General features: G+C 44.2%; 1 protein-coding gene across 4 annotated transcripts in view; it reads left to right on the top strand.

Moving 5' to 3' along the window:
- The window catches only part of ppfia1 (PTPRF interacting protein alpha 1), a 238553-nt gene extending 225910 nt beyond the window's left edge, over positions 1-12643 (top strand). For all 4 annotated transcript variants that reach the window (XM_043705335.2, XM_087996243.1, XM_043705334.2 and 1 more), the window contains 2 exons: positions 4263-4327; positions 11302-12643. In XM_043705335.2, coding sequence (XP_043561270.2) covers positions 4263-4321 — 59 coding nt within the window. In that variant the 3' untranslated portion in view covers positions 4322-4327; positions 11302-12643. The remainder of the gene's footprint in view (positions 1-4262; positions 4328-11301) is intronic.
- Positions 12644-13268: the final 625 nt, after the last annotated feature.

Genomic DNA, 13268 nt, shown 5'->3' with positions numbered 1-13268 from the left:
TCATCTTGGACACCGTTGTCCCAGTTGTCCCAGTTGTGGCAGTAGCTCCGAGATAAGGAGGACATTTTATAGGGTGAAGGGCTGTTTCTGTTGCTGCTGTTCCAGCTGCCTTGGTCAATGCCAGGTGGTTCATTTAGTTTCAATTCTTTGTTGAGACATTTGTAGCGATTGATACAACTGAATAGCTTGTGAGGCCATTTCGGAGGATAATTGAGAGTCAGCCACATTGCTGTATCTGCTGTCACGTCGGCCAGACCAAGTGAGAATGGCAGTTTCCATCCCTCAGCAAGATAGGTATTTCCAACAATTGCCAATGGTTTTGTGGACAACAGTAGACCATTAGCATAGGAGCAAAAATTAGACCATCAGCCTATCGAGTCTGCTCCACCATTCAATCATGGCTGAGAAGTTTCTCAACCCCATTCTCCTGCTTTCTTCCTGTAACCCTTGATCCCCTTGATAATGAAGAACCTATCTGTCTCAGTCTTAAACATACTCGATGACCTGGCCTCTACAGCCTTCTGTGGTAATGAATTCCATAGATTCCCCACTCTCTGGCTGAAGAAGTTTCTCTTTATCTCCATTCTAATAGGTCTTTACTCTAAAACTATGCCCTGAGGGGAGAATTGAGGGGAGGATGGGGGGAATTGAGGCTGGAGCAGGTTATGGAGGTGAGGGCCAGCAAAAACATTTTCTGGGACAAAGGAGCAGTGATAATTTAACAGTTTGATGTGTGTGTGTGTTTTGCGGGCGATTATACATCAGGGAGAAAATGTGTGAATGAGCAGGGCCCAAAGTGTGGGAGGCTGGGGCCCGGTGTGGGGGGGGAAGGCAGGGCCCGGGGTGTGGGGGAGGGGAGGGCAGAGCCTGAGGTGGGGGAGGGCAGGTCCCGGGGAGTGGAGGGTGGAGCCCAGGATGGAGTAGTGCTGGGCCTGGAGTGTGGGGAAGGGCTGGGTGGGGCAGGGCAGTTTTGGCCTAGCAGAGGGTCAGATGATGTCCAGGAGAACATGTTGAAGAGTTGATGGTGAACGTGAGAAGGGCACAGTTGGAGGTTTGTCTGAACTGGAAGTAAATGGTTTTTATTGCAGGCAGATTGTGAAGTTGGGGTCTGCTGAGGGTCAGGTTGTAGGGTGAGGTTACAGAGCGCAGCAATGACATTTTTATACATGACCTCCTTTGACCTCACAAAAGCTTTTGACTCTATTGACCAAGACAGAAATAGAAAATGCTGGAAAAGCTCAGCAGGTCTGACAACATCTGTGGAGAGACTTCAGAGTTAATATTTTGGGTCTGGTGACCCTTCCTCATAACTCTATTTTTGTCTCTGAGTTACAGCATCTGCAGTTCTTTCATGAGACCATAAGACTGAGGAGCAGAATTAGGCCATTCAGCCCACCGAGTCTGCTCCACCATTCATAAGTTTCTCAACCCCATTCTCCCGCTTTCTCCCTGTAACTCTTGATACTCAGGAACCTATCTGTCTCCATCTTAAACATACTCGATGATCTGGCCTCCACAACCTTCTGTGGCAATGAATTCCACTCTCTGGCTGAAGATGTTCTCCTTATCTCCATTCTAAAAGGTTTTCCCTTTACTCTAAGGCTGTGCCCTCAGGTCCTAGTCTCTCCTACCAATAGAAACATCTTCCCCAACATCCACTCTGTCCAGGCCATTCAGTATTCTGTACGTTTTAATTAGATCCCCCTCATTCTTCTAAACCCCAGTGAATATAGACCCAGAGTCCTCAAGCATTCCTCATATGTTAAGCTTTTCATTCCTGGGACCATTCTCGTGAACGTCCTCTGCACACGCTCCAGGGCCAGTACGTCCTTCCTGAGATATGGGGCCCAAAGCTGCACACAACACTCCAAATGTAGTCTGACCAGAGCCTTCTAGAGATTCAGAAGTACATCCCTGCGTTTATGTTCAAGTCCTCTCAAAATAAATGCCATCATTGCATTTGCCATCTTAACTACTGACTCAACCTGCAAGTGTACCTTGAGAGAATCCTGGACTAGAACTCCCAAGTCTCTTTGCACTTCAGACTTCTGAATTTTCGTCCCGTTTAGAACAGAGTCCATGTTTGTGTTCTTTTGGCAAAGTGCATGATCTCACACTTTCCCATCTGTCACTACTTTGCCCATTCTCCTAACCTGTCCTAATCCTTCTGCAGCCTCCCTGCCTCCTCAATACTACCTTCCCTTCCACCTATCTTTGTATCATCTGCAAACTTAGCCAGGATGCCCTCAATTCCTTCAACTAGATCGTTAATGTATAAAGTGAAAAATTGTGGTCCCAACACTGAGCCTTGTGGAACACCACTTGTCACTGAGTGCCATCCTGAGAAGGACCCTTTTATCCCCACTCTCTGTTTGCTGCCAGAAAGCCAGGCTTCTATCCATGCTAGCACCTTACCTCTAACACCATGGGCCCATATGTTACTCAGCAGCCTCCTGTGCGGCAACTTGTCAAAAGCCTTCTTGAAGTCCAGGTAGATAACGTCTCCTTGGTCTAACCTGCTTGTTACTTCCTCAAACAATCCCAGCAGCTTTGTCAGGCATGACCTCCCCTTGATGAAACCATGCTGGCCCTATTTTATCATACACTTCCAAGTATTTAGAAATCTCATCTTTCACAATGGATTCCAGGATCTTACCCACGACCGAGGTTCGGCTAATCAGCTACTAGTTTTCCGTCTTTTGCATTACTCCCTTTCTAAATAGGAGTGTCATGTTAGCGATTTTCCAGTCCTCTTGGAACCTTCCTGACTCTTGCGATTCCTGAAAGATTACCACTAACACCTCCACTATCTCTTCAGTTATCTCTCTTAAAATTCTGGGGTGTAGTCCGTCTAGTCCAGGTGATCTATCCACTTTCAGGCCATTGTTTTTATAGCACCTTCTCCTTAGTGATGGCCACTAAACTCAGCTCTACCCTCTCTCAAATTTTTTGGGGTATTACTCATGTCTTCCCCTGTGAAGACTGACACAAAGTTCCTCAGCCATTTCCTTGTTCCCCCAACCCTATCTCTCCAGCGCCATTTTCCAGCTGTCCAATGTCCACATTTGCCTCTCTCTGCCCTTTATATTTCTAAAGCAATTCTTACAGTCTTCCTTTATATTACTGGCAAGTTTACCCTCCTATTTAATCTTCTCCCTCCTTATTTCTTTTGTTGCCCTCTGTTGGTCTTTGTAAGCTTCCCACTCCTCTGGTTTCCCACTGCCCTTCACCACATATGTTTTCTCTTTTGCTTTTGTCCTATCCCTGACTTCCTTAGTCAGTCATGGTTGCCCCACCCTCCCTGTACCATGCATCTTTTGTGTTGGGATGAATTTTTGCTATATCTACTGAATTACTGATGCAGAGCTTCATCGGTATTTTATTGAAATCAAATTCCACCATCATCTTTGGGATTCAAACTCAGGTCCCAGACCATTTGCTGAGTTTCTGAATTAATATTAGAGCGGTGCTGGAAAAGCACAGCAGGTCAGGAAGCATCCGAGGAGCAGGAAAATCGACATTTTGGGCAAAAGCCTTTCATCAGGATTCATCAGTAACACTCTAATCTTGACTCTAATCTTCAGCATCTGCAGTACCCACTTCCGCCTTTCTGAATTAATAGCTGAGTGATCATATCACTAGGCCATTGTTACAACAAGCTCCAGCTTTTTTTTTAAACTGGTTATCTGTTCTTTCCAACTTGTTTTTTGTTTACCTGACCCCACTCTAAATCTTTGTGATAATGTTGTATGTACATGAACAATCTTTTGTGGGATAAATTGCTCTCCTGTCCTTTCTTTGCTGAAATTGCATCCTGTTTTCCTCACTAATAATTAGAACAAAGAGTTTGTGGTCCCAAAAGAGATATTTTGGCACCTTTGTTTTTCAAAGTTGCACGTTTAATGACTTGATTAATGTGAAGCTGTTTTGTGAATCCTTGCATGGGACTGGAAATTAACCCAAACAAGACAGTTTTCAGATTATATACTGGCTGCATGCAGGCCTCACCAATGATGCATGAGCTTGCAAGATAACTTGCTCAGACTCGTTCCAGCGCAGCCTAGCTCTGGTTGGGAGTTCACAGCATTATATGATTCCTCAGGTTGAATATTTACTGAGAAATCTGATTTGGATTGTGAAATTTTAAATTTCCTTAAGGCTTGATATTTGAAAAGCAAGTAAGCAGTATTGCTTTATGCATTTGTACTAATTTATAACTAACCGCATGTTATCTGCATGCTATCTCTCAATGCAACTCGCAGGCAATATTTCTGGAGAGGCAAGAATGGATTCCACTACAGTACGAACCTATTCGTGTTAATTTTGGGTAAGTATTCATGGTCACTCCTTGACATGATCTTTGCACAAAGTCGAAGGGGTTGTTGTGCATCTTCCCAGTACTTATCTGTTTAGTTTGAAGCAGATTTCTTTTATCCTGGCTGCACTGAGTTGTAATTCATGCGACAGAACAGGCTAGATGCAAGATAATTTGGACACTACAGCCTTTTTTTTTAAGAACGGTGAGGTAACATTTGGGATCTCATAATTATTTACTAACAAATTTTCTCAGTCTGATGTCATTCACAATTTGAGTGCTTTGGTATTACCATGACCAAATTATCAAGTTTGGACGGTTGGTTTTTAGCAATTGAGCTGATGGTGTGTTTGGAAATGCATCTTGCATTTTTAAATACAGATCCATAATATTTATGGAGGCATAAGAAAACCTTGAAGATGTGCTGCAACATAAACTAGCCCTGGCTTGGGTGATAGTCTATGCGATGGTGGATCTTAAGGCTGCAGAGGCTCACTCCTGTTTAGTATTAGAACACACCTACAATACTGTGAGCACCACCCTTTGAGGAAAGATAGACTGGTCTTTGGAGAAATTTACCAAAATACATTCCCAAGAATGGTGCCGAAGCAAAATGTTGTGGAGACTCGATGTAAACCGGCCCGGCAATTTATGTGGAGAGGGGGATGGAGGGAACATTTTAGATCAAAGTTGATGAGAAGATTATTGACCAGAAACACTGACTTTGCCTTTCTCCATTCATGCTGCCTGGCTTGCTGACTGTTCCCAACCTTTATGCCATTTGCCCAAATAGTAACTGGTTAAAACACAGGTTCCTTACACAAACTATTCCTAGGAATTGATCCTTTTAATTGAAAATATTATGGGAACAGAGAAACTTCGAATTCTACACATTTGTATGGGCAAGAGGATTATTAGCATTTGTCTTTTAATTGTAAGTACCCAACCATTGGGAGTTGGTGAGCAGTTTGGGAGCTGGAAAGGGACCAATGCACATTGTCTATAGATTATTTTCATCTAAACTTAAACTCTCACTTTTTGCATGCTGACATAAAGTCATAGTGACGTACAGCACAGAAACAGACCCTTCGGTCCAACATGTCCATGCCAGCCAGATATCCTATATTAATCTAGTCCCATTTGCCAACAATTGGCCCATATCCCTCCAAACCTTTCTATTCATATCTCCATCCAGATGTCTTTTAAATCTTGCAATTGTACCAGCCTCCACTGCTTACTCTGGCAGCTCATTCCATGCACGCACCTTCCTCTGCATGAAAAGATTGCTCCTTGGTTCCCTTTTAAATCTTTCCCCTCTCCCCTTAAATGTCGGCCGTCTAGTTTTGGACTCCCCCACCCCAGGGAAAAGATCTTGGTTATTTACCCTATCCGTGCCCTTCCTGATTTTATAAACCTCTATAAGGTAATCCCTCAGCCTCCAACTCTCCTGAGAAAACAGCCCAGCCGCTATGGCCTCTGCCTATAGCTCAGACCTTCCAACCCTGGTAACATCCTTGTAAATCTTTTCTGAATCCTTTCAAGTTTCACAAAATCCTTCCTATTGCAGGGAGACCAGAACTGTGTTCCGAAGTGGCCTAACCAATGTCCTGTACAGCCGCAACGTCGAAACATTGAAGATATGAGCAGGAGGAGGCCTTTCGGCCCATCAGGTCTGCTCCACCATTCATTACCATCATGGCTGATCATCCAACTCAATGGCCTCATCCTGCTTTATCCCCATAACCTTTGATCCCATCTGCCCCAAGTGTCATACCTAGCTGCCCCTTGAATACATACCATGTTTTAGCATCACCTGCTTCCTTTGGTATTAAATTCCACAGGCTCACCACTCTTTGGGTGAGGAAATGTCTCCACATGTCCATCCTAAATGGTCCACCCCTAATCCTTCGAGTGTGATCCCGGTTCTGGACACACCTACCATTGGAAACATCCTCCTCACACCTACCCTGTCAAGTCCTGTTAGAATTTTATTAGTTAGCGAGTTTTGAGAAGATTTGTAGCTCAGGTTCTGGATATAAGTTTTGCTTGCTGAGCTAGAAGGATTGTTTTCAGACATTTTGTCACTATACTAGGTAACATCATCAATGAGCCTCCTGTGAAGCACTGGTGTTAGTGACCTGTTTTCTACTTGTGTTTAGGTTTCCTTGGGTTGGTGATGTCATTTCCTGTTCTTTTTCTCAGTGTGGTAGATGGGGTCCAGATCGATATGTTTGTTGATAGAATTCCAGTTGGATTGCCCTGCTTCTAGGAATTCTTGTGCGTGTCTCTGTTTGGCTTGTCCTAGGATGGATGTGTTGTCCCAGTCAAAGTGGTGTCCTTCCTCTTCCATATGTGAAGATACTAGTGAGAGAGGATCATGTCGTTTTGTGGCTAGTTGATGTTCATGTATGCTGGTGGCTAGTTTTCTGCCTGTTTGTCCAATGTAGTGATTGTTACAGCCCTTGCACGGTATTTTTCACAAGCAAAACTAATGTCATTTACGAAATACCATGCAAGAACTGTAACAAACACTACATTGGACGAACAGGCTGAAAACCAGCCACCAGGATACATGAACATCAACTAGCCACAAAAAGACATGACCCCCTCTCACTGTTATCCTTACATACAGATGAGGAAGGAGACCACTTCGACTGGGACAATGCATCCATCCATCCATTCAACCTAAACACAAGTAGAAAGCAGGCCATACCAGCAGTGCTTCACCGGAGGCTCACTGGTGATGTTCCCTAGTATGGTGACGAAACGTATGAAAACAAGCCTTCCAGCTCAGTGAGCAAACTTACATCCAGAACCATAACCTGAGCTACAACTCTTCTCAAAACTCACTTTACTTTCTCTCTAACTCTTGAAGTATAAGATAACAGCTCTTTAGAAGAGCTGGTGCAGGCATGCTGCACCATAACAAACTCGCGCTTCATTGAAGCACTGCTTTGTAATGGATACCTTCAGCTGAATTCAGGAGAGCTGTGGATCAGCATGTTCAGTTCATCTGAGAGTACAAACTCCACCAGTGGAATTACTGAGGCTCAACAAAGATTTCCTCTCGCCCTCGCAACGTGCAGCCCTCTACTCACTTCGCTCCAACCCCAGCCTCACCATCAAACCAGCGGACAAGGGGTGTGCAGTGGAAGTTTGGTGCACTGACCGCTGCACTGCAGAAGCTAGGCACCAACTCGAAGACACCACCTACTGCCCCCTTGACCATGACCTCACCCCCCGCCCATCACCAAACCATCATCTCCCAGACTGTTCACAACCTTATTACTTCAGGAGATCTCCCACACCCAGCTTCCAACCTCGTAGTCCGGGAACCCCGTACCACCCAGTTTTACCTCCTACCGAAAATTCACAAGCCTGACTACCTTGGCGGACCCATCATCTCATCCTGCTTTTGCCACACCAAACTCATTTCCACGTACCTTGATACTATCCTGTCCCCCTTGGTCCAAGAACTTCCCACATACTTTTGGGACACCACCCATGCCCCCCTCCTCCAAGACTTTCGTTTTCTTGGCCCCCAACACCTCATCTTCACCATGGACATCCAGTCCCTATGCACCTCTATCCGCCATGACCAGGGCCTCCAAGCTCTCTGTTTCTTCCTCTCCCGGCATCCCTGCCAGTAACCCTCCACTGACTCTCTCATCTGTTTGGCTGAACTGGTCCTCCAGGGGAAAGTGAGGGCTGCAGATGCTGGAGATCAGAGCTGAAAATGTGTTGCTGGAAAAGCGCAGCAGGTCAGGCAGCATCCAAGGAACAGGAGAATCGACGTTTCGGGCATAAGCCCTTCAGCCTGACCTGCTGCAGTTTTCCAGCAACACATTTTCAGCTCTGAACTGGTCCACCCCCTGGTCCACCGTGGGCAGCAAGGTGGCGCAGTGGTTAGCACTGCTGCCTCACAGCGCCAGAGACCCGGGTTCAATTCCCGACTCAGGTGACTGACTGTGTGGAGTTTGCACATTCTCCCCGTGTCTGCGTGGGTTTCCTCCAGGTGCTCCGGTTTCCTCCCACAGTCCAAAGATGTGCGGGGCAGGTGAATTGACCATGCTAAATTGCCCGAAGTGTTAGGTTAAAGGGGTAAATGTACGGGTATGGGTGGGTTGCGCTTCGGTGGGTCGGTGTGGACTTGTTGGGCCGAAGGGTCTGTTTCCACACTGTAAGTAATCTAATCTAATTTCGCCCTTGGATCCTCCCACTTCTTCCAGACAAAAGGGGCAGCCATGGGCCCCAGCTATGCCTGTCTCTTTGTCGGTTTCATGGAACAGTCCATTTTCCGGAGTTACACCGGCACCACTCTCCACCTTTTCCTCTGCTGCAATGATGATTGTATCGGCTCCCACGAGAAAATTGAACAGTTCGTCAACTTCATCAGCACATTCCAGCCCGACCTCAAGTTCACCTGCTCAACGGTGACCAGCTCAACACGAACATCTTCTACAAACTCACCGATTCCCACAGCTACCTGGACTATACCTGCTCCCACCCTGCCTCCTGTAAAAACGCTATACTTCATTCCCAATTCCTCTGCCTCGGCCGCATCTGCTCCCAGGGCAGACCATATCCACCACAGAACACACCAGATAGCTGCCTCCTTCAAAGACCACAACTGACCCTCCCATGTGGTCAATGATGCCCTCCAGCGCATCTCATCTGTTTCCGTATCTCCGCCTTCAAACCCCACCCCTCCGATTGCAACAAGGACAGAACCCCCTGGTCCTCACCTTCCACCCCACAAACCTCCGCATATATCGCATCATCCTCTGCCATTTCCGCCACCTACAAACGGACACCACCACCAGGGATATATTTCCCTCCCCATCCCTATCCGCTTTCTGTGAAGACATCCATGGCTCCTTTGTCATGTCTGTGCCCCCCCCCCTCCCCCTCCAAACAACCCACCCTCCCTCCTGGCACTCTCCCTTACCACCACGGAATTGCAAAACCTGTGCTCACACCTCCCCCCCACCCCCTCACCTCTATCAAAAGCCCCAAAGGAGCCTTCCACATCCATCAGAGTTTTACCTGCACTTACACACGTCATTTACTGTGTCCGTTCCTCCCAATGCGGTCCCCTCTACACTGGGGAGACATGACACCTACTCGCAGAGTGCTTCACAGGACATCTCCAGGACACCCGCACCAATCAACCACACCGCCCCGTGGCCGAATACTTCAACTCCCCCTCCCACTCCGCCAAGGATGTGCAGGTCCTGGGGCCCCTCCATTGCCACTCCCTGACCACCCGAGGCCTGGAGGCAAAACATCTCATCTTCTGCCTCGAGACCCTCCAACCACACTGCATCAATATGGATTTCACCAGTTTCCTCATTTCCCCACTCCCCACCTTATCCCATTCCCAACCTTCCGACTCAGCACTGCCCTGTTGACCTTCTCCTCCCCAACCGATTACTATCACCCCCATCTCCATCTGCCTATCACACTCTCAGCTGCATGGCCACCAGCCCCACCCTCTCCGGCCCACAAGCCTCACTCCTGAGGACGGGTTGTGCCCGAGACTTTGATTCTCCTGCTTTTCCGATGCTGCCTGACCTGCTGTGCTTTTCCAGCGCCACACTCTTGACTCTGATCTCCAACATCTGCAGTCCTCACTTTCTCCTAAAAGATTTCCAGTTCAAATGTACCAATAACGTATCAATCCTTTCAGTTAAATATGTGACTTTTTTAATAATAATCACCAGACTTTCTCAAGATATGAATTCCAAACTGAGACTTGAACATAACAGAGTTCAAATAACAAGCGATAACCTGGTACATTTTAAGTTGTGATACAGTCTCCTTCCTTTTGTTGCAGTTTTATTTCAGCAGAGTCCTGTTTCATTAGGAGTTGATCATGCAGTACATGATGTATAAAAATTCCTTTTCTTGTACATTGTGGATAATAGCTTTGAGTGAGTGTTTTTGAACAGCCGAGGAGAGTATTAATCTAATATCCCTAGCTGTCAGTGTCACTAACATCATGATAATAGATTGAGTTATTTATTTAGCTGTGCAGTTTTGCTCTTTGCAAATTTGTTTTTCTACATAACCGCAGTAACTTAAACCTTAATAAATTAAACATGAAATGCTTCAAGATTACCTGAGGGTGCGAATGGCACAAAATAAATGCAGCTGAAAATGTGTTGCTGGAAAAGCGCAGCAGGTCAGGCAGCATCCAAGGAACAGGAGAATCGACGTTTCGGGCATAAGCCCTTCTTCAGGAATCTCCTGTTCCTTGGATGCTGCCTGACCTGCTGCGCTTTTCCAGCAACACATTTTCAGCTCTGATCTCCAGCATCTGCAGACTTCACTTTCTCCACAAAACAAATGCAGTTTTATTGGAGGAGGGGTTGGATCCTGGGCCCAGGGAGGAAGGGGTTAGGGTTCATTAACTATGAAGTGGCATCAGTACATGATTACAGTTGTTCAAGAGAACCATGTGAGTGATCAAATATTTTTTCAGTTATTCACTGATACATTCTGTCAAGGTAATTAATACTGGCAGCAATAATGAGTAAAACCTTATTACATTGAGCTGAAAGATGAAGTGAGATAATTAAAAATAAACGTTTCAATTGTGATGACTTTATACAAATAAAGTTTTTTTTAATGTCTTGAATAACGTGCTTTAATTACAATTGTGCACTTAAGCCAACCATAAGCAATTAATCTAACTGTGGTCGAAAATCCACTTTGGAACGAGGTAAATTTGTTTTGTGTTAATAATTTTTCTGAATAGTGTCCCTCGAGTTGTAGTTCCTTGATGGCCTTGCTCGAAAATGCTGTGTTCCACCACACGAGCAACATATGATCTGTAAAACAAAACAAAGGCAGGCCATGGTGTTGTCTTGTTCTTCCACCTGTCTGACCATAGTAATGAAGTAACTCAGCATTTGTATATCTATTAATGTGTTGTAATATTTAACACTGTCCAATGTTGACATTTACCAATGTTCTTCTTTTAGTTCATTCGCACTATTTCAACTGATGACTGCACAGCATTCAAAGCCTTCATGCAGTAATTATACATCACACGAGTTGCTGACAAAGCTGGGGAATCTGTGATGTAGCAATATTTCTAACTTGGACTTAATATTTTAATACAGAGATTTAAACTAGTTGAACCACAGCTCATGATATCCTAGATATAAAGTTTTAGAATAAATGTTTCTTATATTTATGTAAACCTGTTTCAATATTGATTTATTGTAGATCAGGCACCTAGCTTTAACTACGTACCCTCGCTTAGAACAGTTTTATAACTATGTACAATCTTTCTTAAATCAGTTTTCTTTACTCTTAATCATGTTATTTTTTTCAAAGAAATGTATCATATGTCTGTATGTATTCATCCCTATGAGAATTGTGGGGGTTTTGTAAATCATTGTGTAATTACTACAAATATTCAGATTTTTTTATAAAGTTGAGGACAAAACTGTGGGTGTAGTGGCATTTTCATGCTTTTTTTCCCCCAAAAGAAACTGCATGCTGACAGCACTGTGTGTTAATGTTGTAGTTAGTCTGAAGTCTGTAATTAAATTTTTTTTAAACCATCAGTTCTCATCTTTTAAATTGTAAATGCTTGTCCATTTTTTGCAGTATGGCTAATAATGAATAGATGGACAGGAGAAGAGGTAAAGCCATAGATATATAGAAGTATTGAGGAATAGTGGGGGTGGGGGGGTGAATGCAAGAGGCTGACCTCCTGTTACAACTTGAATGCTATTTCCTCTCTAATTTTTAAGAAAAGGCTGGTTTAACCTTTCAGTGGACCAATATCGATGACCGTGGTGTCAATTAATACTATTGAGAAGTATAAGAAGCGGGGTACTTTTTAAAAGAAAATGAAAGCCTTATTTATTTTTCTTGAAATATGGTTTGCTTTTTTGCAACCCTTTCCTAATCTATAGATACTGTGCATATTCCTTTTTAAAAGGCCACCCATATATAGGAGATCGGAAAGATGTTGTCATGGCTTTATTAAGAGTGTTCAGTATTTTTGAGTAAATCACCAAGGTGTCAGCTGCAGTTTGTTGGTATTATAGTGAGTTATGTCTTGTGTACCAACACATTGTAAATCTGTCCAAAACTCTTGTGGTCAATTTTTAATATATGTTGGCCTGAATAATGTACTGTTATTTGTCCAATATTTTGCAGTTCTGAGTTTTTCCTCTGCCTTCTTGTAACAAATTATGTACAGTCTATACAGTACTTTGAACTATTTTTATCACAGTATTTATTGCTTTCTTTCAATAAAATACTTAAACTTTTATTTTCCACTGCCAATAAACAAAAATGAAAACCACAGTTATTCAATGTGTGGGATTTATGTAATGTATTGCCTTGATTTCTTCCATTGTCTTTGGGAATGGAAATGGACTACCAATGGTAGGTTGCATTTATATACCTTCTCTCAAAGTAGCAAGACATTTCACTACTTGACACTGATACTCAGAGACCAGACCTCACCACCACCACCACCACCACCACCATCATCATAGCGTGTCTTTTGGCATCAGGCATGACTCGTTTCCATGCAGGTAGCCGATAAAGTCAGGGCACAAACTGCAGGCTGGCACAGAGCTCAGCACATCCATCACTTGCAGGTTTGTGCACTGGGGCTTCTCTTGAGATTTCTCAAGGGTTTGCTGTATGATTTTTCCAAAGTGTGTGTTCTTTTCTCGCTCTCATTGATTCATGAGGTGATTCAACCACTTAACAAATACAGAAGGTATTATTAGTAATAAAAGCTACTGTACAAAATCTCTCAAACTGCTTAACAAGATCTATTATTTATTGTAAGAGGAATTGAATACAAAAGTAAGGAGTCCTGGAGATCTGAATTAAGAAAATAAGTTGTTGGAGAAACTCTGGTCTGACAGCATCTGGGAAGAGAAAACCATGAATGTTTCATGGCTAGTGACCTGAGTTC

This window comes from Chiloscyllium plagiosum, unplaced genomic scaffold, assembly GCF_037043375.1.
Source record: "Chiloscyllium plagiosum isolate Xiang-an unplaced genomic scaffold, Cpla_swu_hap1 HiC_scaffold_18, whole genome shotgun sequence".
NCBI classification, from domain to species: Eukaryota; Metazoa; Chordata; class Chondrichthyes; order Orectolobiformes; family Hemiscylliidae; genus Chiloscyllium; species Chiloscyllium plagiosum.
The sequence above is the reverse complement of the archived record's forward strand: the minus strand, read 5'-3'. Positions and strand labels throughout refer to the sequence as shown.